The sequence below is a fragment of the Oncorhynchus gorbuscha genome, linkage group LG10 (assembly GCF_021184085.1).
Source record: "Oncorhynchus gorbuscha isolate QuinsamMale2020 ecotype Even-year linkage group LG10, OgorEven_v1.0, whole genome shotgun sequence".
Lineage (NCBI taxonomy): Eukaryota > Metazoa > Chordata > Actinopteri > Salmoniformes > Salmonidae > Oncorhynchus > Oncorhynchus gorbuscha.
In genome coordinates this window covers 44,596,628-44,622,718 of record NC_060182.1, presented here as the reverse complement: position 1 = coordinate 44,622,718, position 26,091 = coordinate 44,596,628, and the positions used below count along the sequence as shown (strand labels likewise).

Here is a 26,091-nt window from a genome sequence, read left to right as displayed (position 1 = left end):
TGTGGATAGGGGGGTGTTCCCTCTGCTGTTTCCTGAAGTCCACAATCATCTCCTTAGTTTTGTTGACGTTGAGTGTGAGGTTATTTTCCTGACACCACACTCCGAGGGTCCTCACCTCCTCCTTGTAAGCCGTCTCGTCGTTGTTGGTAATCAAGCCTACCACTGTTGTGTCGTCCGCAAACTTGATGATTGAGTTGGAGGCGTGCGTGGCCACGCAGTCGTGGGTGAACAGGGAGTACATGAGAGGGCTCAGAACGCACCCTTGTGGGGCCCCCGTGTTGAGGATCAGCGGGGAGGAGATGTTGTTGTCTACCCTCACCACCTGGGGGCGGCCCGTCAGGAAGTCCAGTACCCAGTTGCACAGGGCGGGGTCGAGACCCAGGGTGATGATGACGAGCTTGGAGGGTACTATGGTGTTGAATACCGAGCTGTAGTCGATGAACAGCATTCTCACATAGGTATTCCTCTAGTCCAGGTGGGTTAGGGCAGTGTGCAGTGTGGTTGAGATTGCATCGTCTGTGGACCTATTTGGGCGGTAAGCAAATTGGAGTGGGTCTAGGGTGTCAGGTAGGGTGGAGGTGATATGGTCCTTGACTAGTCTCTCAAAGCACTTCATGATGACGGAAGTGAGTGCTACGGGGCGGTAGTCGTTTAGCTCAGTTACCTTAGCTTTCTTGGGAACAGGAACAATGGTGGCCCTCTTGAAGCATGTGGGAACAGCAGACTGGTATAGGGATTGATTGAATATGTCCGTAAACACACCGGCCAGCTGGTCTGCGCATGCTCTGAGGGCGCGACTGGGGATGCCGTCTGGGCCTGCAGCCTTGCGAGGGTTAACACGTTTAAATGTCTTACTCACCTCGGCTGCAGTGAAGGAGAGACCGCATGTTTTCGTTGCAGGCTGTGTCAGTGGCACTGTATTGTCCTCAAAGCGGGCAAAAAAGTTATTTAGTCTGCCTGGGAGCAAGACATCCTGGTCCGTGACTGGGCTGGTTTTCTTCTTGTAGTCCGTGATTGACTGTAGACCCTGCCACATGCCTCTTGTGTCTGAATTGAATTGAGATTCCACTTAGTCTCTGTACTGACGCTTAGCTTGTTTAATAGCCTTGAGGAGGGAATAGCTGCACTGTTTGTATTTGGTCATGTTGCCAGACACCTTGCCCTGATTAAAAGCAGTGGTTCGCGCTTTCAGTTTCACGCAAATGCTGCCATCAATCCACGGTTTCTGGTTAGGGAATGTTTTTATCGTTGCTATGGGAACGACATCTTCAGCCAACGACATCTTCAGCCACTTCTCTATCTCCGGCTGGGTCCATGTTTACATTACAGTACAGCATTATTCCTAAGATGTCCCCTTTTGTATAGACGGTAATGAAATTGAAAGACTAACACCTGGGTAGGTGTTCTGCTACAATGGGAGTCAGCTGTGGTTGGTCTAATTGTTTTGATAGTATTTCATGTTTTAGATTTTGAATATATTTTAATATTACTGTAGATATGTAGTAAATTGCTGTCTTATTCAAGTTTGTATTATTTTAGGTTTTGAACTTAAGTTTAACAGTTTTGAAAAGAGTATGTAAACATGTGCAAATTGGCCGTAGGTACATAAGGTTTTGGTGGTGGTCGTGTTTGAGTGAGAAAAGAATTCAGGAAATTTGAAAGATGTAGTCACTGAATGAATTTTGTGCCAAAACAATGAAAAGATATCCACAGCTTAGCCCACATAGACTGCTGTTGTGCTCACTGTGTGAAGAGTTTTGAAAAAGTGACCTAAATATTGAGAAATGGGTCCTAGCGATTGTTAAAAACTGTAAAACACAATCCATATAACCATACCCAACATTAAATGTCATACTGTCCGATTTGTGTGTGTTATGATCAATACTAGTTGAAATGTTGAACATAATAATTCTGATGTTAAAGTCACAATCCTGACATTGTATTTCAGCCAAATTGCTGCCACGCAACTATTTCTATAACACTGTTCAGTGTATATGGGTAAGGTGACTAGGCATCAGGATGTATGATAAACAGTGTAGCAGCAGTTTATATGATGATTATGTGTGTGTGTGTGTGTGTGTGTGTGTGTGTGTGTGTGTGTGTGTGTGTGTGTGTGTGTGTGTGTGTGTGTGTGTGTGTGTGTGTGTGTGTGTGTGTGTGTGTGTGTGTGTGTGTGTGTGTGTGTGTGTGTGTGTGTGTAAAGTGTGTAAAGTGTGTAAAGTGTGTAAAGTGTGTGTAAAGTGTGCATAGATGAGCACACCATAAAGCCTGATTCCATTTCCAATACAATTAAGTTTTTCACCAGTAGACAGCGACGTTGGGCTATGAGCGAGAACGAGAGAAAAGCGTCACAGATTTAAGGTCCTGGGTGAAATAACACGTCTACTGGAATGTGCTCTTTTTGCAAAGTTTATTTATTTAATTTTATGAAAAAGAGCCTAACTAATAAACATTTCTTGAAATGGCATTCCTCAGTACGGTTGAAAATATCCGATTTGAAGTCAATCTTCCTTACACATCTATCTGATCCATCAGATTTGAAGTCAATCTTCCTTACACATCTATCTGATCCATCAGATTTGAAGTCAATCTTCCTTACACATCTATCTGATCCATCAGATTTGAAGTCAATCTTCCTTACACATCTATCTGATCCATTGTCCTCTTTTCATTCAAAGGAGCTTGTCTGTTGTACAGTGGAACTCTACTATCATCGTATTCAAATGTTATTCTTTGACTTTTATTAATGAACCATTATCATTTTTTATAAATGTTCATAAATGTTTAAAATGCTTTAGTGATTATTATACATACTAGATAACATGCTAATGAATTGTAATGCTTAAACACATTTATAAATTGTTTTCTAATGCTTGTTCATGAAAGTGTTACCTATTTACATAAGGTCTTAGTTTGTTTCAGGTCATAACTATACTGAACAACAATATAAACGCAACATGTGAAGTGCTGGTCCCATGTTTCATGAGCTGAAATAAAAGATCCCAGAAATGTTACATACGCAGCTTATTTCTCTCAAATTTGGTGCACTAATGTGTTTACATCCCTGTCAGTGAGCATTTCCCTTTGATAAAATAATCCAGCCACCTGACAGGTCAAGAAGCTGATTAAACAGCATGATCATTACACAGGTGCACCTCATGCTGGGGGCAATAAAAGGCCACTCTAAAATGTGCAGTTTTGTCACACAACACACCACAGATGTCTGATGTTTTGTGTGTGCAAATGGCATGCTGTCTGAATGACTCTCCACCATAACAGTTGCCAGATGTTCATTTCTCTACCATAAGCCATCTCCAACATTGTTTTAGAGTGGCAGCACGTCCAACTAGCCTCACAACCGCAGACCATGTGTAACCACGGCAGCCCAGGACCTCCACATCTGGCTTCTTTACCTGCGGGATTGTCTGAGACCAGCCACCCGGACAGCTGGTGAAAGGAATATTTCTGTCTGTAATAAAGCCCTTTTGTGGGCAAACACTAATTCTGATTGGCTGGGCCTGGCTCCCCAGTGGGTGGGCTTATGCTCTCCCAGGCCCACCCATGGCTGCGCCCCTGCCCAGTCATGTAAAATAAATAGATTAGGGCCTAATGAATTTATTTCAATTGACTGATTTCCTTATATGATCTGTATCTCTGTAAAATTGTTACTACTACTTACTACTAAACATCACTAAAAATAACAAAAGTATAAATCAAATATTATCAGTCCAAGTTGATATTCAAAGCATTTGGAAAGAATAAGAGAAATGTAATGTACTTTTTATTGTAAATAAAAAAGAACACCTCAAAGAAAGTAGAAGAAACAAGCCACACAAAGATGAGCAACATTTGGCAGAGAGGTAAGCAGCACAATGCAGGAAGTCCTTTTAAGCCCTCAACGTTTGCTTTGTGATTTCAGAACATTGAATAAATAATGCAGATGTTGCTATTTTTAGCTCTGTGGAACGCTTTTTACAGCTTACAACCAAAGACAAGACGTCAGAGGACAGAATATAATAATGATATAATATACGAATCAAAAAGTTAACACAATAAAAAAGCATGGAAACAGGACGGTTTTCAAGAAAATGTTCATAAATAGTACAAAAACACACAAAATGTAAAATATGAAGCCCAATGCAGTGCACAGTAGCCTACACACAGTAGGGGAAAAAATACCATTTCAAGCGCACAGGGTTAAAAACTATGTACATTTTGCACTTTAATTAATGCTACAATATCAGGCTGTTTCCTACCTTTTCATACTGTTGTGTGGGAAAGTGATTTTTCTGAATCACTATCTATATCTGCGTTAACTACAGTACAGTAGTGCAGCGTAAATACAAATACCGTACTCTTATCACACCCAGACAAAGCATTCTTCTGACTACTGAATATCTTACAAATACATTGTTCATGAGGTTTGTGGATGATGTGGTGTGAGTCTCAGATGGCACCCTATTCCCTATACAGAGCATGACTTTTAAACGGAGCCCAGTGCACTAATATAGGGATTAGGGTGCCATTTAGGACACAAGCATGATATGCAGTAGTGAGCTTCCACAGTGTTTTTTTATGGCTCTCTGATGGGGATCTGTTGTTTGCACACGTCCAGACGAGCGCCAGTCCTTTGTTTGGTTTTATAACCATCTTTGCTGGTTGGTAGCCATGGCACCCAGGCCTCTGGCCCCGAAGTCTAATCCCGTCCGGTGTGGTGAAATTCCAGACATGGGCTGAATCATCCCAGTATTGCAGTCGTACTCCCAAATGTTATCATAGTCCATTTGCTGGTCATCTGGCTCAGATGGTTCAAGGTACGAGTTGTGATCTGTGGGGGCAAGAGAAACGATTCCCAGGCTTTTAGTTTGATAGCAGTAGAAGAAGAAGAATAGAAGGCCTCGCCCAGATTGGGAAACAGGTTTGGACCAGGTACAATGTGTATAGCTCTCTCATGGTGTGAACTGCCTTCTTCGGCTTAACATACAATCATACTGTGCTGTAAAACCAGTACTGTGGCATGCCTATACAACATCACCCACATTTGTCCTCTTGTTTTCTCCTGGGAATTGTGCAAAGACACAGAGCTTGAAATGATCACCGGGAATGTCCTAATATCCAATGACATCGTGGGTTATATTTGGAGATAACCTCTTAAAACGCATCCTGTTTTTACATTAGATATCATATCTCTCTAGATATGAGCTAGAGAGAGTAGCCCTTGCCCAGTTGTGTGCTGTCAATCACAGTTGGTAGTAACCCTGTCTGGAACAGTGTTCTCTTACATTGGATCCCCCCATGAGACACCTGCACACATGGCATTTAACGCTGGCCTAAGCTCCATTTCATTGGCACACCTGTGCATTTCCTGCACTTTTCTCTCTGCAGAGATAACCTGTCTGACTGCATGCTGACAGTGACAAACACACCCAGTCCAATAGTCTACCGTTCTGTACTATACTGGCCTATACTGTATGTGTAAATATGCCCTGTTTTTCTCGGAAGTTGTAAAACTACAGTCCCCCTATGAATAGGCTTCCGTGTCATTGAGGATTTTGAAGCAAATTGTTACCAACTAAGGCTGATTTTCAAGTGTGTGATTGATGATGTGACAATATCATAGAGAGGTTTGAAATGGTGAGCATTCCTTTTTCTTGTCAGAAAGAAATGGTAACCAACTTACTTGCCATTTCAGTTTTAAAACATAGCATAACATAGTATCATTTTCTGGTCCTAACAGTACAAGGTGAAGAATGTTGTTCCATTGTGAGTGCAGTGTGCAAGTTTTACATAAGCACGCTTGACATTCTTACCTGGTGAGAAACCATATAGCATCTGGGTGGTGTTCATAGCAGGCATCACGGGGAAGACCCTCTGTCAAAAGATGAGGACACAAAGTTGCTTCGCGTGTACAAGAACAACAAATGGTACTTTAGGGGGGATTATTATAGAGTACAACAAATGGAGATTATACCCACAGTATTCAAAAATAAATATGATTGATCCATAATGCATTAAACTATGGCCGGAATGTAAACCTTCCAGCGCTGTCGACAATGTGCCTTTTAAAGGCAATGTTCCTGTGTTTGTGGAGATTGCATTCAAGGTAAGGGCTGTGGATGCTTAATTGGAGAGCTTGGGAATACAAGGTTATATCTGCCCAAAGATGATCCTGAGATAATCTGCTTTAACGTTCCCGAACCCTCATTGGTTTGAATGGTGTCAGCATTTTCTTTTATCTTGCATTCTTTTTATTTAACAACATGAATTGGGATATTTAGAGTACTACATACTGTAGGTAGAGAACATTGAACAGAACAAGGCTATGTCAATAACTATAATTTTGACAAAAAAAAAACCTTATAGTCCCAAGCTCTCATTAGAAATGACCTTTGAATGTCAAGCGCTACAATTCTCCAACACAGTATGGATTGAATCTCGGCCACATGCTTACCATACATACAAGGTCAAATAAATATTCCATTTACAACTCCACACTGTAAGTTGCATTGGCCGGTATATATAAAGTGTCTCAGAGTAGGAGGGATCTAGGACCAGCAGTAACGCTTTGTGATTGTGAGTCATTGAGTTTCAGTTTCTCACCTCCTCTTGCACTGCTTTGGGTGCAGGCAGCAGCCTCAGTCTGGAGACGGCCTTAGCTCTCTGGTCTGGCCCCTGAGGGCCCTCCATCTCCAGCCCCTGGCCCTGGATGAGTACGAGACTCCTCCGGCAGCGCTTGCCCAGGGGAGGGGTGCGCAGCTGGAAGGAGGAGGGTAGGAGATGAGGCTCCTGCTGCTGATGTGGTGGTCCTCTCACACACTGCTGTTGAGGGTCAGAGGAAGAGAACATTAGAAAGCCATAAGGTCAAATTGGTAATAGAGGTAGAATTAAAGTAGTAAAGTACTTTGTGATAAATGTTAAAAGGGTCACATAGATTTGATTGATTGAAAGAAATTGAATTGAACATGGAATTTATTTTTAAATGAAATGTCCCAATTTACACTATGAGCATTTATTAATTGGATGAAGTCTCTGTCCAATGACAGTCATGCATATAAAGCCACTGAAGAGAAATGGACCTCAAACCTGCCAATGTGTCAATGCTGAGACTAGAGTCCAGACACACAACTGAAATTCCCGGGTATGCTTGCGGTGAAAACTGAGACGCTTGAATCCAGTATCATGACCCACTTACCTCTGGCTGCTGCCTGAGCCGGCTCTCCTCCTCCTGGGCATAGATGTCGGGGGTGCAGGGCTCGTCATACAGGGGCGACAGGGGCTGCCGGGGGGCACACATGTCCGAGTGCCGTTGGGGGGCAGAAAGCGACGCGTACTTCAGGGACGTCTGTGGAGTGCTCCAGCTGTTGGACTGATCACACATGGATTTCCAGCGGTCGTCATTATTATTCCGTCGCTCACAGTCAGTCTTTGCTCTCAGCACAGGACATGAATGGACATTCTCTTTTCTAGCGCTCTCACGCTCGGGGACTAGCAGACGCTAATCATTTAAGCCACACTTAGTGCTGGGATTTAGGGTAGGGTTACCAAGCGGAGAGACGGGGCTAATCTCAGACATGATCTACAGAGGGGTTGGGGGGAGTTGGAGGGTGTAGTGTGCTAGCGTGACAACTGTCCGAGTTCGTGTGCAGTGTGTGACTCGTGGAGTGTATGCCGCTAGCCTGCTACACTGATCTGTCTTTAGTGACTTTAGTGGGGCGGCGTACAATAGGCTGCTCTCCCTGAGTGCTGTCTGATTTAGTTTAGGAACCCAATGACAGCCGAAGGTTAGGGAAAGTTGTTTCCTGTCCAGCACTTATGGGGTAATATCTTCCCTAAGACATATATACTGAATTAAGCTGGAGAGGTACTGTAACATATCGTTTTTACACCGCTGGCAACTATCCTTCTACTCCTTTAACTGACAGCCCTGTTGTTTTGTGGTAGACTGTTTCGGTTCTTGCACACATGATGAACAGCAAAGCATAGTCCCAGAGGGAATATTCCATAATCAAGTTAGCGAGTACCTTGACGAGAGGGGCCTTCTCCAGATACTGTTGGGTGCTGGCGCGGTCACAGTGCAGGCCTGAGTAGGGCATGTTGTACACCGGCCCCTCAGGGGTGAGGTAGGAGCCGCGCTGCGGGGAGGAGTAGCGCTGCGACAAAGGTCGGAGGTCGCGCTCGGGCCTGGTGTGGGATGACACACTGTTGCTGCGGCTTCCCAGTCGAGCCATCTCGGTGGACGTGGGCCGACTGGAACTGTACTGTAAGGACACACAGACAGAGGGCAAAGTTCAAGATGGTCAGTAACATCAAAACTAACAGGGGTGATACGAATGAACACAAAAGGGATGTGCAGGACCCAGACTAAGTCTCGTTCTGAACTAAAAAGCACCAAGATATTCTCCATTGAGCATGCCTTTTAGTCCAGGGCTTAATTTGGATCAGGGAAATCGGCCCAAAGAGTTCAAACAAATCTGTAATCTGGCGAACCTGTTATGATGCTATTGTTCCTATACCCGCCCTGAAAAGTAAAGTTATATTCCTGCTTTGCTTGAATAGCACCCAAAGTCTAGCTGATGTTATTCGCTGCCAAAGTATAAGCAAGGAACGTTGAGTTCTCTCTGTTCTCAGGTAACCTGTTGATTGCTAAGGCAGCGAGTAAGTGCCCCTAATTTCTTATGGTCAAATGTGTCTTTATGGTGTTATATCGGAGGGAAAAAAACAAATATGTTTTGATCTCGTTTTCGGGAGGCTTCGGGACTTCAGCGTTGGCTTGGGTTGTAACAGGAGAGGCACGGTCTAGACCTTGGTTAATAATTAACCTTTGGAAACAAAAAGTGCTCCTACTGCTCTGCCCAACTCCACCAAAAACCAAACAAGCTCTTTCATGATAGAGTCCTGTGGACATCAGATACGTGCTTTAAACCAGCTACGTAAATACCCCCAACACAGAGCAGAGCCTTACAACACCACATGCCGTAGTGTAAAAGTACATACATTAACTTTACATGGGCATACCAGTAGTACCCACTCAAATTCACTCTAGTTTCTTAGTAGAAAGCAGACCTCGGTCAAGCACTTTCGAACACTGTTTTTGAGGTGTACTTCATTGAGCTTGGAGTTTGCAATTTCATGTGAATTTAACAGTCTTATTTTGCTAATTGTGGGCTGCTGTCTGTAATTGTTGCCTAACATCTCTCTAGGAGCTGATCCGTCGTCAGGATTGTGGAATAAATCAAATGTTAAGGTAAGATTTGAATGGAGAAAGCTGATCCAAGATCAGCGCTTGCCTTTCTTTTGATCCTATCAGTATTGACACATGCTCCAATGATGCACTTGTGAACGCTCTCTTTACGTGGTGTTCTGGGAAGCACATGACAATTCTGACCGTTATAGGAACAATGCATCGTTAAAACACCCGTAAGTTCCATCGCTATCAGGAAACCAGGCCCTGGACAACCTAAACCAATCACAGCTTGAGTATCTGAATGTATTTGACCTATGTATTTGATCCAGGTCTGGTAGAAAGTGTTTAAATGCACACTTACACACAGGGGTTCTGTGTACCCTGGGGACAGAGGGTTGTCCTCGTGTCTGGGGGGGGGAACTGGAGGTGGTGGGATCCAGACCCTGAACCACGTCCACTGTGGGACTGGCTCAGCCTCAGAGACTCACTCCGACCCTGGCTGTTCCGACCCTGGCTGTTCCGACCCTGGCTGTTCCGACCCTGGCTCTGGCTGTTCACACTCCACCTGTCAAACTCTGGAGCCTAGTTGGAACAATACAGCACGATGTGTTAACAAATGAACCCAATCAAACGGACAGTCGAACAAAGTTCCAATTGAGGGGGGGGGGGGGGTCTCACCTCTCTCGGCGTGGGGGTGTAGATGATGTCATAAACGGGGGGGCGGGGGACTGAGCACGGGGACATCAGAGGCTTTGAAGCACTGGATCCAGTCGCAGAACTCCCTCTTATCAAGACAGGACACCACGATAGGGTTTATCAGCTTGCCTGGGAAAGCAGAGCCAGTTCATGGATTCAGTCACTCATTGGAGTCTGCATGAGGCAATTTGCACTTAAGTGAACTTAATTTGCAATTTAGATTTAAAAAATGAGTGTAGCTCAGCGGTCAAGATACCTTCGATCATGAAGGTGTTGGGCTTGACGTCCTGGCAGGGTGTGGTCACAGTGATCATGTTGAGTGGAAGTTTCCCCTGTGATCACACACACACACACACTGTTACACACACTTCTGACACACAGACAGGTCAGAGGGAGACGATTGCAAACATGACAAAGTATGTCCTTGACTGTAATCAAGCTGTCATAGGCTATGAGTCACTCATACGAGCTAGAGGTGAGACTAGGGTCAGAGCAGTACATCTACTGTATGCTAAATATCTGGCATGACAAGGATTTGACATGATGCCACAAACAGATCTGGGACCAGGCTGGCTAAGAGTCTATCCATGGTTCAGCGGGACGTTTTAAAATTACCTTGTAGAACAGGCCGTGGCACTCTTCTGATAGGATGATCAGAGTGGTGGGGTACATCACCAGGAGTCTGTCACTATGCTCCTATAGTGGACACAATAGCAACAATCAACTCTCACTGCATTCAATAGCTAATTCAATGTTCAGTTTCTTGCCATGGTGCGGATGTTTGTTTCTCAGGTTGGTACAGAGAGACTCATCCATGCTTTCATTACAAGCTGGCTTGACTACTGTAATGCTCTCCTGTCTGGTCTACCCAAGAAAGCCATTGGTCAACTGCAAAACATACAGAATGCTGCAGCACGGGTACTGAACAAGACCAGACAGAGAGCACACAATTGTGCACCACAACACATGTCAGCCATGCTTTTAAGTTATGTGCCCAGTAGGTCCCTCAGGTCCACTGGGCTTTTAACTATCCCAAAACTCAAGACCAAGAGGCATAGAGAGGCAGCCTTTAGTTATTATGCCCCCAGCCTCCGGAATAGCCTGCCAGAGAACCTGAGGGGGCCGAAACTGTGGACAATACTTAAAAGAGATCTTACAACACAACTTTTTAGCTTTGCTTTTTAGTAATTCAGTTTATGCTATTCTTCAGTTTTTTATCCTCTTATGTTTGTTGTGTAGTAAATATTTAATTTTTTATTTTAATCGTTTTTTATTCATTTTTTCCTTTGAATCACATTGCTTTGCATTCCATGTCTGAAATGTGCTGTGTAAATAAAGCTCGATTTGATTTAGAATGCATCTTGTGTTCAGTGTAAGATGAAGTGTCATGTCTTAGAGCTAATGTGTGTTCACGTCAGATGCAGTGTTGCTATTACACAGTTCTACTGGGCTTTCTGTGTCAAATATTAAAGGCCCTTACAATGAAACAGTAGCTAAATGCAAGTGGGCTGTTATCTCCCCGACCGTGCGTGAGCGCGTGTGTTTGCATGTGTGCGTGTCTGACAGACGGCTGTGAGGTGAGACGTTACAGCTGTGTGGTGAGTCAAGTTGTTGCTTGAGCCAAGAAACTGCCTTTCACACACCCAGTTTACGAGCCCTCAACCCCCCCCCGGAAACTTCAACCAGCCTACCGCTATTTCCCACCAAACATGAATTTGCAGATTTACCCTCGGGCTACATGAGTCATGTTTTTTGATAGGATTAAGCCTAGTCAGCATTGGGCAGCATGTACTTCTTTGGCTCCTGTCCTGTTTGGCTAGCAGAGTAACATGTTTTGTAGGAGTCTCAGTAATTGTAGTAGACTCCTATACTGCCCATACCCTTCCACAAGGTATAGAGTCACAGCAACACCACCCACTCCTTGTGTGTGTGTGTGTGTGTGTGTGTGTGTGTGTGTGTGTGTGTGTGTGTGTGTGTGTGTGTGTGTGTGTGTGTGTGTGTGTGTGTGTGTGTGTGTGTGTGTGTGTGTGTGTGTGTGTGTGTGTGTGTGTGTGTGTGTGTGTGTGTGTGTGTGTGTGTGTGTGTGTGTGTGTGTGTGTGTGTGTGTTTAATTATACTTGTGGAGACCAGAAGTCTCCAAAAGAATAGTAAACAAACAAAACATTTATTTTTTAGTTACAAGGTCAAATGCTATTTTTAGGGGGTTTAGGGGTAAGGTTAGAATTAGTGTTAGAATTAGGTTCAGGCTTAGGAGCTAGGGTTAGGTTTTCAGGGTAAGGGTTTGGGAAAATAGGATTTTGAATGGGACTGAATTGTGTGTCCCCACAATGTTAGTTCTAGAATACTGTGTGTGTGAGACAGTGAGCTCTGCGGTAAATGCTATTGATTGATTATGTTATTTTTTACTCATTCTCAGATCCCTGCAGTCAGTCTGATAATGGGTTGGAGTCATAACTGTCCACTGGACAATTCCACGAATCGTCTAGTTTCGCAAAACGACTTAGCAACAGTCAAGACCATGAAAATACGATCTTATTCATCTATCTTAATATGCTTTCTTTGTTTATGAGCAAGTGTATTGTGCGCATTCAGGGTTCTTTGTTTTGGTGATATTTCGATACTCATGTCAAACTTCCAGAGAAGATGGCCAAATGTTATATTTTTTTACTGACACGTCATGTTTTAGTGGCTATAATGTTTCAGTGATAGGTTATAACATTTCAGTGACTGGTTATAATGTTTCAGTGGCAGGTTATAACATTTCAGTGACTAGTTATAATGTTTCAGTAACATGACAGGTTATAGCATTTCAGTGACTGGTTATAATGTTTCAGTAACATGACAGGTTATAACATTTCAGTGACTGGTTATAATGTTTCAGTAACATGACAGGTTATAGCATTTCAGTGAGGTGGGTGTTGTACCTGGCATGGGAGGTGCTGAAGGTGGACTTTGGTCACATAGGTGATGGGCCCCAGACTCTCACGCTGAGAACCCTCCCACTCATAGATGGGCTCTTTACTGATAGAGTTCCTCAGCTCCTCTCTCCCCTCCGTGATCTCTTCTACTTTCTGCTAGAAACAGGGAGACATGTTCACATTAGCGAGGCATGGAAATAATCAACTTTACCCCACCAGTTATGAAGGATAAACATTAACCACATAGCAGAACTTCTCCACCGTGTGAGCTATTATTGCCATAACTTTGGGGCTTTTTCCTCATTTAATAGTGGCACAGTCATACGTAAATAATATCGTATACAACTGCATAATGACACAAATTGTTCCTACACCAGCTGTTACTCTTGCAGGTGCTACAGAAGCAAAACGGCATTCATCATCTTTTTTGCTTTTGTTTTCATTCTCAGAACATTGCATTGCTGAACTGTGCCCTGATACTTGTATTTCATCACCTATTTCATGTATGTGATCAGCCTTTTCCACACATGTGGGTGTAGCCATACTATGACCCAGTGCAGATGTGAGTCTAGTGATGTGGTCGTGGTGCGGTCACAGTCATGACCGCTCCCTGGGATCACGATGCCCTCAAGGAGAGACAGCCATGACTCAACACATCCTGCTGACGGACGACTTTTTAAACATCAGGATCATCCCAGGGTGGAGCTCCTACGTTGGCCTACTCAACTGGTTTCCTTTCTGGCAATTCCATCTGACCTGCCATACAAATGAAACAGTATTATTTGATTACCTTAACCCTGGTGTAGGTCTCGAGAGGTGCAATGGGGGTGCCCCCGTTGATCTCGATGTGTTCTTTGAGCAGGCCAAACCACAGGTCCATCTCCTCCTGGTTGGAACAGTAGACAATGATGGGGTTCAGGCTGACACCTGCAGGGGTCAAAGATCATGGGGTCAGAGGTGTCAAGCCCTAGCCTATTTATTTACAGTTAGAAAGCTCTACGTTATGCCAATGGCAGCTTGCCGTCGCCGGTAAATCATGCTTTTGGGTTTTCCGCTATTTCAGAAAGAATCTATGTAAAAAGAATATGTATATAAATAAGTCGAGCTCCCTGTCATGTTAATTACACATTCTGTCAAACTTCCACAAAATATCCCCTGTAGCGTCAAAACAGGTTCGGCTACGTGTGAAACCACTGACTTACAGGGCCTTCGGAAAGTATTCAGACCCCTAGACTTTTTCCACATTTTGTTACGTTACAGCCTTATTCTAAAATGAATTAAATTGTTCGTTTTTTTACCTCATAAATTTACACACAATACCCCATAGTGTAAAGCAAATAAATGGTTTTCAGAATTGTTTGCAAATTTATTTAAAAAATAATTTAACAGAGATATCACAGAACGATGGAGGCCACTGTGTTCTTCGAGACCTTCAATGCTGCAGAAATCTTTTGGTACCCTTCCCCAGATCTGTGCCTCGACATAATTCCTTCGACGATGGCTTGGTTTTTGCTCTGACTTGCACTGTCAACTGTGGGACCTTATATAGACAGGTGTGTGCCTTTCCAAATCATGTCCAATCAATTGAATTTACCACAGGTGGACTCCCATCAAGTTGTAGAAACATCTAAAGGATGATCAATGGAAACAGGATGCAGCGGAGCTACATTTCGAGTCTCATAGCAAAGGGTCTGAATACTTATGTAAATAAGGTACTTCTGTTTTATTTTTTACATTTGCCATTTCTAAAAAATGATTTTCACTTTGTCGTTATGGGGTATGTGTGTACATTGATGAGGGAAAATTATTGAATTCATATTAGAATAAGGCTGTAATGTAACAAAATGTGGGAAATGTCAAGGGGTCTGAATACTTTCCGAATGCACTATACATGTAAACCATCACAGGAGAGCGTGTGTGACCTGTGCCAGTATTCATAAAGCATCTCAGAGCACGACTGCTGATATAGGATCAGGTCCCCCATGTCCATGTGATCTTATTCATTATGATCTAAAAGGTAAAACTGGTCCTAAATCACCACTTCTACTTTGAGATGCTTGACACATATGGCCCCTGCTCTCTTTAGCCTCCTAACAGCCCACCTAGTGGAGAAGTAAGCCCACCTTCCTCCGGACTGCCTTCCTTCCCAAGAGGAATGTAGCCTACAGAACCTGATGTTAAAAGAGCTGGAATCTCCCTTTATCAGCCCTACACATACCAAAGATAACAGGAAAGATAGCCTCTTTCATTCCATTCCCACGCCTTCATCATTGTTAGCAGGGCAGGCCCCAGGCATAAGTGACATAAGCGATTGCTTAGGAACTGCTCTCAACTTACTTTGGAGAGTTGGAATAGTAGAATACACAAAGTGCAAGTTCAAAATGTGGTTGTGCATTAGCTGTTTTTCTCTTGTTATGACAGTTACTGACAATCACTCAATATCATTAACATGGCATAAATCATGGCACAATCTTTAGAATATCAAGACATTAGCTTTAAAACTGCACAGATTTATCTCCACCCTATGGCAAAATGGGAATAATTGCAAGAAATGTGTTATAAAAGTGCTAAATGTTCTCTCCGCCCCATGGCAAAAAGTGTAGAACTGCAGGATATTTACTTTAAAACTGAAAAATTTCTCTCAGACGTCAAGAGGAAGCCACTAAAAAGTGTTTCCCCCTTCCACCAAATCTTGCCTTGGGCCCCCAAAAGGTTAGGGCTGGCCTTGATCGTCAGGAACGCTTGCCTTGGGCCCCCAAAAGGTTAGGGCTGGCCTTGATCGTCAGGAACGCTTGCCTTGGGCCCCCAAAAGGTTAGGGCTGGCCTTGATCGTCAGGAACGCTTGCCTTGGGCCCCCAAAAGGTTAGGGCTGGCCTTGATCGTCAGGAACGCTTGCCTTGGGCCCCCAAAAGGTTAGGGCTGGCCTTGATCGTCAGGAACGCTTGCCTTGGGCCCCCAAAACGTTAGGGCTGGCCTTGATCGCCAGGAACGCTTGCCTTGGGCCCCCAAAAGGTTAGGGCTGGCCTTGATCATCAGGGACGCTTGCCTTGGGCCCCCAAAACGTTATGGCTGGCCTTGATCGCCAGGAACGCTTGCCTTGGGCCCCCAAAAGGTTAGGGCTGGCCTTGATCGTCAGGAACGCTTGCCTTGCCAGCTGACTGTTCCCTTATCGGCAGCCTTGCTGCTCTTATTTGTAGATTTTCTTTCTATTCATTCCAACTTTCATTTTTGCCCTTGATCATGACACTCCCTCAGTTGAGGCATTTTTTCACGGGTCAAGCGAGGATGGAGAAAGCCTGACCGAGGGTATGACAGGTTATTTCTGGGGCCTTGCCCTATTGTTCTGACCCATGGCTGATTGTCATTAAGTGTTATTAACATGACTCATAGGAGTGCGAAAGTTCGGACTGCGGGTAGACTCCTGAGCCCATTGTGTCCAGCTCCCACTTCCTTCCCTTCGCCACACATTCCTGGCTGTGGTGCCCACTCATATGTCTCACCCCCCCCCCCCCCCCCATTTCAAATGTATCTGTATCGGAATACAAAAATATGATGAATACACAGGCTTACTCAAGTTATGACTGTTGCGACATGACCCTAACTAAACCTTTGTAGGAACTTCCCGGGACTTTCTAGGACAGTATTCGGGAGTGTACGTGCACCTATACATCATGCTAAGTCAACTCCTGTTGTTACTACGGCTTACAGGAAAGCTGATTCATCAGTGTAGCAATGAGGAAGATGTGAAAGATTTTCATTCCGAGATATCGCTGCTGAGCACAATCTCTCACTTGACTCAGAGTTTCGTCATGCTAACTCTACATGTGTTTCCAGTCAAGTGCACTGCAGCCTCCCTCTAGGTAAATAAAGGCTCTCTCAGAACAGGGAAAACATCTGAAACACAATATTTTATTAAATCAGTTTGTTCCGAGAAGTATGTTTTGGCCATGCGTAACAAAGAAAACATTTAGGGAATTATAAAGAAATACATAAATAAAAGCTTTGAATTCTCCATGACTTGAGCTGACTTCAAAAGTATCATATTAGTGTCGTGTTGAATTCAGAGAAACAACGAAGATCCCATTATCGAACACATTTCAATCCCAAACCATAACAACTCTAGCCAGGTATGTCTGTGCTTTAGCCAACTCCGTTGACCTTCATTGTCATGCCATAGAACCTACAATAGAGGAGCTGACTAAGGCACATCCGATATGGCAACCATGCTCAAATTAAGCTTACAACTCTTTTTGGTCATCATTATCAAAGACACAGTGAAGATGATAATGAAGACCTTGAACATTTGGAGATCAGGGCAAAGCCTCTCCGAGAAGGTGTTGATCTAGGATCAGCTTTGCCTTTAAGATAATAATTAATAAGATTACATGGACAGATCCTAGATCAGCACTCCTACTTTGATATGTTTGTGGATACAGGCCCAGATCCTAAGAGGCCAAACTAGTAGGCGTTAATTAGGGTGCCCCTGGAATGTGTTATAGATTATATGTCTTCACGGGGCTGAGAGCGGGCCCTGGCCTTTCTGCCTCGACAGCTGAGAGTTCAGGGGCACCTGTCGTATAACAAGTGGGGCTTTCAAGAGAGGCTTGGCCCCCTGACCCGAGAGCAGAGAGGGGCAACGCTAGTTAGTTTTGGTGGTTGAGGGGAGGTGAAAGGGGTCATGGCACTTTTGAACGTCGGAACATAAGAAACGCCCCCAGTTGAAAATAGCATGTGATGTTCGGCTTGGGATCGTGAAAGTGAATGTGGGCTCTGTCTGTCTTTGCTGAGAGAGAAACGAAACTTGAGCGCCGTGTGCTTGACGTCATGTTTTTGCACACGTCATCCATTGACAGCAATACAAGATTTCCGTGACAGTCGAGTTACGTGCACACATCTCATGTAACTTTGAGCCTTGTTGAAAGAAGACAGGCATTTAGACACTATATTATTGGTGTTTTTATGCAAATGTGAACCAACCTTCCTATATTTTTGTCTCAATTGTTGAGAATAAAACCTTGCCTAGTACACCACTGAGTTACAGAGTAGCTTGAAGCTTGCCTGTGAATCATAAACAACTATAAACAGCCTACAAGACGATCCAATGGAAACTCAACACAGACTGATTGTCTATAGTCAATAGAAAAGATAGAACAGACGAATTGCAACATCTCAGCGCTCCATGCTGTCTCAGTTCTGGATACCACTAGCACATGAAGTTCATCGTTTTTTATTTTCAAGTTAAAGGTCAACTCACCATTGATCTGTAATGCAAATTCCTGGGGTTGGCTGTAGTTACCGTTTTGCTGCAGGTTGCAGATGGTGAGCTCTTTCAGAGGAAGAGTCCCCTGCACAGCACAAAACACAAGTCAAATCTTAGTCGTTCAATCATTCCATTTCATCATACAGTATCATTGTCGGGACCATAGAAATATACTATATAGAAAGGATGGGGTGCACTGTTTTTCAAGCGTACTGTACATCATAACTTCATTTTCTTTGCCAAATTTGATATTTTTTCCCATTCTCTGTAAACTTAAGGAACAATAACATTTTCAAACCTATATGAATTGAAATCAGTCACTCCCCTTTATGTATTCTGAACATTAAATTATAAATGTTTTCAAAATAGCTTCTGAAGTTTGGTGATTTTATGATCATAATTTGTTTCAGTTTTGAAGATACACGGTTTTCATCCAATAGTCACGATATCGTAGTCCGGTCTTGTGTTTTCCTTTTGTAAAAGATTTCAATCTAATTACATTTCTAATTTCCGCAAATATCACTATTAGTTTGGCTTGAACCTAAAGCTAGCCAGGTACATTTATGATTGTATCAGGCCTTACATTTGTCATCATTTACTCAATGCCTACTCAATGACTAATATCCAATATCTAATATCCAGCAGCTTCCCATCCTGTCACTGAGTCTGGTGCGAGTCTAGAGCTAACATAGACTCGCACACCTCGACACACTGTACCACAGTGATTCATGACTGCTCATACTTTGCGAGACAGGTTTAGGAGACAGAATCATACACACTATGTTTACCAACACACAGGCCGTTGGCAAGGAACGTGTGTCTAGAGGCATAACAGAGATTGAAAATTGTCATTTAGCGGATGCTCTTATACAGCGGGACTTGCACTTCGCTGCACTGAAACTACTGAGTCATAGTAAACATTTCCTCACCATTTCAGTGATTTGCGATCATCACTCATTCATTTACAACATTTTGACAGCAATATGTCCATAAATAACAGCTTTTGAAAAACAGTTGGTTGGAAAGCCTCACCTGGTAGGTGAGTCCAGTGGTGTTGTTGGAGACGAAATGAAGGTGTGTCTGGAAAAGGTCCAGGTAGCAGTCATGCACATCCTGGAGAGAGAGAGAGAGAGAGAGAGAGAGAGAGAGAGAGAGAGAGAGAGAGAGAGAGAGAGAGAGAGAGAGAGAGAGAGAGATGAATAAAGGGTGAGAGAGTGAGAGACAGAGAGACAGAGAGAAGGAGGAGAGAGAGAGAGAGAGAGAGAGAGAGAGAGAGAGAGAGAGAGAGAGAGAGAGAGAGAGAGAGAGAGAGAGAGAGAGAGAGAGAGAGAGAGAGAGAGAGAGAGAGATCATAGCCGATATCATCAAATTTAAGGTCTGGAACTTGAAGCGAGAACAGTATAACACCAGAATCCCATAATCTCCTTTCAGCTTGTCTAATAACACCAACTGGAATATCACGTCATGACGATATGTCCATCACGGTGGTCCTGAGGGGCAACATAGTCTTTGTTTCTACCCAGACCTTTTTTTTTCTTAACTCAGTGCAATTTATGTGTCCTAAATGGCACCCCATTCCTTATAAATTACACCATTTAAAAAAAAAATGTTACCCCTTTTTCTCCCCAATTTCATGGTATCCAATTGTTAGTAGCTACTACCTTGTCTCATCGCTACAACTCCCGTACGGGCTCGAGAGAGACGAAGGATTTAAGTTATGCGTCCTCCGATACACAACCCAACCAAGCCGCACTGCTTCTTAACACAGCGCGCATCCAACCCGGAAGCCAGCCGCACCAATGTGTCGGAGGAAACACCTGGCAACCTTGGTTAGCGTGCACTGCGCCCGGCACGCCACGGGAGTCACTGGTGCGCGATGATACAAGGATATCCCTAGATATCCCTGTGCTTCGCCCCACGGACCTCCCTGTCTCGGCCGGTTACGACAGAGCCTGGGCGCAAACCCAGAGTCTCTGGTGGCACAGCTGGCACTGCAGTACAGCGCCCTTAACCACTGCGCCACCCGGGAGGCCCCCAAATTACACTACTTTTGACCAGAGCCTAACATCCTGTTGACAACATGTTTCTAACGGGTTGGTCTTATTCTTAATGATTCTATAATGCTGTCAACATTGGTTCATTTTATACCTATTGGAAGTGGTGTGCTGGGACTTGGATTATAAGAACTTGTGTTATTATGAGGACTTGTGTTATTATGATGAATTGTTTTATTATGAGGACTTGTGTTATTATGAGGGCTTGTGTTCTTATGAGAACTTGTGTTATTATGAGGGCTTGTGTTATTATGAGAGCTTGTGTTATTATGAGGGCTTGTGTTATTATGAGGACTTGTTTTATTATAAGGACTTGTTTTATTATGAGGACTTGTTTTATTATGAGGAATTGTTTTATTATGAGGACTTGTGTTATTATGAGGGCTTGTGTTATTATGAGAACTTGTGTTATTATAAGAACTTGTTTTATTATGAGGGCTTGTGTTATTATGATAACTTGTGTTATTATAAGGACTTGTTTTATTATGAGGACTTGTTTTATTATGAGGAATTGTTTTATTATGAGGACTTGTGTTATTATTAGAACTTGTGTTATTATAAGAACTTGTTTTATTATGGGGACTTGTTTTATTATGAGGACTTGTTTTATTATGAGGACTTGTTTTATTATGAGGGCTTGTGGGATTTCCCAAAGAGCCACTTGTGATTTACAATCACTTCCTGACATTTGACAAGCCTAGCCCTCAACTGTTTTAGGGTTCACCTCTTTTTTAACAAAACAGTGAAGAAATACTTTGTCGCTTTACGTTCGACATTGTATTGAGTTACCAAACAATGTGTTCTTTCTCCTATGACCTCATCCAACACTCCACTCTTTCAACCTTTTTTTCTCTCCCTCTTCTTGACAGCATGGTTGCATCTGTGACAGATTCCCACGGTTGGGCGCCTGTTTTTCCATATACCTGTTCTGAGATCAGCCCTGAGTTTGTCTCAGGGAGGTGTTTCCCCTCAGCATGTTCAAACACAGGTCCCCTAAGCTGAACCCTGTTTTGATTCATCATTGCTGGTCACCGCGTCAATGTTAGCTAAGCGTTAGCAAAGCGCTTCACACTGCCACAGAGCATAGGCTATATCCTGTCCCCTCCACCTGTTTGTTTGGTTCACCTCCCGTCGGGGTGACTAACACGCTGTTTCACTGTGGGGCTGAGGCTTGTTTAAATACCTCTGACTGTGTGGAGATATGTTTATTGTACTTTCTCGTTGTTTCTGTTTGTGGAAACAGTTTGGGGAAGGCTTTTTCCTGTTTCAGCATGACAATGCCCCTGTGCATAAAGCAAGGTCCATACAGAAATGGTTTGTCAAGATTGGTGTGGAAGAACTTGACAGGCCTGCACAGAGCCCTGACCTCAACGCCATCGAACACATTTGGGATGAATTGGAATGCCTACTCTGAGCCAGCCCTATCGCCCAACATCAGTGCCTGACCTCACTAATGCTCTTGTGGTTGAACGGAATAAAAGTCCCCGCAGCAATGTACCAACATCTAGTGGAAAGCCTTCCCAGAAGAGTGGAGGTTGTTAGAGCAGCAAAGTGGGGACCAACTCTATATTCATACCCATGATTTTGGATTGAAACGTTCAACGAGCAGGTGTTCACATACTTTTGGCCATGTAGTGTATATAAAGTGATTTGAGTGAGTGTGAGTGTGAGTGTGTGTGTGTGTGTGTGTGTGTGTGTGTGTGTGTGTGTGTGTGTGTGTGTGTGTGTGTGTGTGTGTGTGTGTGTGTGTGTGTGTGTGTGTGTGTGTGTGTGTGTGTGTGTGTGTGTGTGTGTGTGTGTGTGTGTGTATGTCTGTGTGTCTGTGTGTGTGTAGGTGTGTGTGTGTAGGTGTGTGTATGTCTGTGTGTGTAGGTGTGTGTGTGTATGTCTGTGTATGTCTGTGTGTGTATGCCTGTGTGTATATGTCTGTGTGTGTATGTCTGTGTATGTCTGTGTGTGTAGGTGTGTGTGTGTAGATGTGTGTGTGTAGATGTGTGTGTGTGTAGGTGTGTCTCACCTGGCAGTGGAGAAAGCGGAAACGGACTTTAGAATGGTGGACCATTCTGCCGTAGTTCTTGACATTGATGCTGCTCTTCTTCCAGCCGTGGACCGGGTCATAAGGGAACGGAGGGTCCCACTTAACGTTCTCGATCGTCTGCAGGTCTTTATGGGTCATTTCCTGCAACCGACAGTCGCGTCAATGATCATTAGACCGCTGTACACAACAAAATAACGTAGCCCTTTCCTGTAGTCAATGACCAAAAGCGCCCTCTTTGGCCCCATGGGTGGAATGTCATTCATATTTTTCATATTTACATCATTAATAAAGTGTTTTCTATGTTAAACAGTTTAGTTATATTTTAGTCTTCTGTGATGTATATAAAGTGTCATATTGGGATGCAAACTCAACATGTAATACATTTTAACTCTACATCTGACATGGTACAGGTGTCTCCTCATTTTAAAAGCCCTTAACCATGTGTGTGAGGTGTGCACTTTTGTTTCAAAGTAGACTTGTTTAAGACGACCAAGAATCACTCTGTGTGACCTTGATTTAGCCCACTGCAGTAAAAGGTGAAATACGTTTGGTTGTTAAGACAAGACTAACACAGAGGTAATGTGTTTTCTTAAAGGATTATTTGGTTGTCCCTGTAGGAGAACACTTTTCTGGTTCCAAAGGTACAGGGACAGAAGTGTAGCTCATTTTATATATATATATATATATATATATATATATATATATATATATATATATATATATATATATACACCGTATACAGGTATGGACATAGTAAGTGTGTTGTCTGATATGGTGAGATAAGACAATATGACATGAAATATGTCTACGGTAGAGAGAGAGATGCATATTTTCAGCAGTCCTTACCTTCCTCGGGGTGACAGTGCAGAGGATATTGATGATGCTGTTGGACTTCTCCTGTCCTTCCTGGGGATAGTTTTTACGGAACAAGCGGCTGCTGCTCGGGATGGAGAGGGAGGGAGGAGAGTGAGGGGAGGGAGGAGAGTGAGGGGAGGGAGGAGAGTGAGGGGAGGAGAGTGAGGGGAGGGAGGAGAGTGAGTGGGGAGGGAGGAGAGTGAGGGGAGGGAGGGGAGGGAGGAGAGTGAGGGGAGGGGAGTGAGGGGAGGAGAGTGAGGGGAGGGGAGTGAGGGGAGGGAGGGGAGGGAGGAGAGTGAGGGGAGGGAGGAGAGAAGCATGTGTTAGAACTTGTTTCCCATACAGGCCTGTAGCCTATCTGCTTGCTGTGCTACCAGTTGGGTTCCCAATGGCAGATAAAAACAATGAGTTCAAGACAAATGTGTTTCTTTCTGAAGAGTTTCTTTCTCTTGTCTGGTTTTTGTTTTGAAATAGTATGTGGAGTGTAAAAAAAACAGCTTGGTGTCACATTGTAAATCTGGGCTTTTTTTCTCTGGTTTCTCCAAGTGGTCAAGTTCCCATTCCAACACAACCTTTGCTCTTTTTTTCTTGACAGCTTAATGACGTCGAAACGTGGTTTGTGTCTCACCGTGTCATCTCAATTGACCAGGAACCCCCTTGTCAGTTCCGTTCGATATCACCAATTTAAATGAGCAGAACAATCGGGGCTTGTGTCTGAGATAGGCAGGGCCCTGAATAGATGAATCAGGCTTCAATGTCTTCCTTTGTCACGACTGACCCCTATCTGTCATCATTAGTGTCCCATCTTTATAACAAAGCTTTTCCAGTGCATTGATAAGAGAGGGAGTCAACTTTTACAATCTCCCTCGAGTCTATCTCCCTGTGTCCAATCTGAATGTAGTTAGCATAACAACAAAGATATTGTTCGCACTATGTGGGAATCAACTTCGGATCAGTATCTGATATCTGACTAACGTGACTGGCAAGCATCAATCATCAAATAAAGAGATCACAATTTGGCAGGGTCTTGTTCTTTGAGTTCTGAACAGAACCATATGTTGTGTACACTGACTGCCTGACACAGTCCAGAAATGTAAATTCAAAGAGGAATGCAGATAATAGACAGGTAGCTTGCGAACCTAGCATTCTTTTGTGTCACTGGATAGGCATTGACATTCACTCGCTTGGCTCTGTAGGGAATACCTGAACTGAATCTGGCCTGTTTCGCTAACACACAGGCAGCAGGACATAGAGGAAGTGAGAACACTGATGTTATTGTTCCAAGTTGAAAAATCAATTCACATGTGTATGTGTGAGAGAGAGAGCCCACTCTGAAAAGTTGATTTACTTGTAGAGTATATTGTTCCAAACAATGTCTTAAAATGAACAAAATCAAAACGGGTCGTTTTGAGATGTTCATATTAAATATATGAATGTGAGAATGTGTATTTCGACATTCTCCATATTTTAGAGCACACTGCATGGAGTATAATGACACCAAGATGTCTGTATCATGTCCGATTCCCAGATCACAGGGTCTTTACAGGAGGCATATATACAGTAGGTCTAAAAAGGGCCTAAAATGGACACACTGATCATGATGAAAAATAAATCATGGTTTGGGATACAAATGTAAAAAGCATGTCAAACATCCTTCGCCCAATGAAGTTTCTATGTGAGAATTGCCAGAACAATCGGAGATACCAAAAATATGTTCCGCTGTGGGGAATCGCCCATAAGAAAAAGCATTTCTCTGAGGGTCAGAAAGTCTTGATTTATTTATACTGATAGTTCATTAAAGTAGCATAAGAAAGTCTTGATTTATTTATACTGATAGTTCATTAAAGTAGCATAAGAAAGTCTTGATTTATTTGTACTGATACTTCATTAAAGTAGCATAAGAAAGTCCTGATTTATTTATACTGATACTTCATTAAAGTAGCATTAAAGTAGCATAGCATAAGAAAGTCTTGATTTATTTATACTGATACTTCATTAAAGTAGCATAAGAAAGTCTTGATTTATTTATACTGATACTTCATTAAAGTAGCATAAGAAAGTCTTGATTTATTTATACTGATACTTCATTAAAGTAGCATAAGAAAGTCTTGATTTATTTATATTGATACTTCATTAAAGTAGCATAAGAAAGTCTTGATTTATTTAAACTGATACTTCATTAAAGTAGCATAAGAAAGTCTTGATTTATTTATACTGATACTTCATTAAAGTAGCATAAGAAAGTCTTGATTTATTTATACTGATACTTCATTAAAGTAGCATAAGCTTACAGCACCGCTAATCAATTCATGAGCAGTCGTCCAACCATTACAAGATCATTCTTTCATGACCAGGATATTGACACTTCATGTTCTGGCAGTGTTCCTATTCAATTCAAACCAGTCTATTCTATTCTAATGGTGCTTCGACCCTGATAAGAGGAAGCAACCATATTATCTGACAACCCGACATATCAGCTTAGATGCAAATAAGAGGCAAATGGTAACTGCAGTACACACATACAGTTTAAAACACTGTTGTAATTATGGTTCACACAAGAGTCAGAAAGATATCACTGCTCATGTGCTCTCATGTACTTTTGTGATCCTGACTCAGACCCCATAAACCTCACAACCTCCATTTAAACCACACAGCTCCAACGCTGTGAAATACCAGGATTCCCTACCAGCTGAAACAGCCAGTCTAAAACAACACACCCCGCAACAAATGAGCCAGACACGTATGACATTTAGGCTCCGTCTTGAACAAACACCAGACGTACAGTGAAAAGACAAAGTTGAGTGTTTTGTGAGGGATTGTTATTCCTTCCTTACCTGTTCCTGCGTATGAAACTCTTGCTGGAGAACCTGAAGTTGTGTTGAGGAACACATGACATGCTGCTCCCCATGTTGCTCTACTGTTGTCGGGGCTGTAACCTCCTCTGTAGACGGCCTGGATTGTATTCCCTGTGTGATGGTGAATGTGTAATCCAAAACAGACTGTATGGTGGTGTGCTCCTTGCTGAAGTCAGGCAGATACTGAGGGAGAAGTGGGCAGGGCTGAGTGCTGTATAGACAGACTGGTGT

General features: G+C 43.2%; 2 protein-coding genes across 3 annotated transcripts; both read right to left on the bottom strand.

Moving 5' to 3' along the window:
• Positions 1–3,768: 3,768 nt before the first annotated feature.
• On the bottom strand, positions 3,769–9,687 carry LOC124046170. The gene is made up of 6 exons (XM_046366253.1): positions 9,546–9,687; positions 8,022–8,258; positions 7,193–7,366; positions 6,601–6,819; positions 5,811–5,871; positions 3,769–4,828 (listed from the first exon to the last, which is right to left on the bottom strand). The coding sequence occupies exons 2-6, from the start codon at positions 8,226–8,228 to the stop codon at positions 4,641–4,643; spliced, it is 849 nt and encodes a 282-aa protein (XP_046222209.1). The 5' UTR covers positions 8,229–8,258; positions 9,546–9,687; the 3' UTR covers positions 3,769–4,640.
• LOC124046169 (pleckstrin homology domain-containing family N member 1-like) lies at positions 9,624–26,053 on the bottom strand. Of its 2 annotated transcripts, none has more exons than XM_046366251.1 (11): positions 25,840–26,053; positions 22,997–23,087; positions 22,130–22,291; positions 19,091–19,171; positions 18,053–18,143; positions 13,589–13,725; positions 12,805–12,954; positions 10,496–10,576; positions 10,137–10,212; positions 9,863–10,009; positions 9,624–9,766 (listed from the first exon to the last, which is right to left on the bottom strand). In XM_046366251.1, the coding sequence occupies exons 1-10, from the start codon at positions 25,911–25,913 to the stop codon at positions 9,891–9,893; spliced, it is 1,062 nt and encodes a 353-aa protein (XP_046222207.1). In that variant the 5' UTR covers positions 25,914–26,053; the 3' UTR covers positions 9,624–9,766; positions 9,863–9,890. The 2 variants fall into 2 exon arrangements, with proteins under 2 accessions (XP_046222207.1, XP_046222208.1); XM_046366252.1 differs by having other exon boundaries at positions 12,805–12,951.
• Positions 26,054–26,091: the final 38 nt, after the last annotated feature.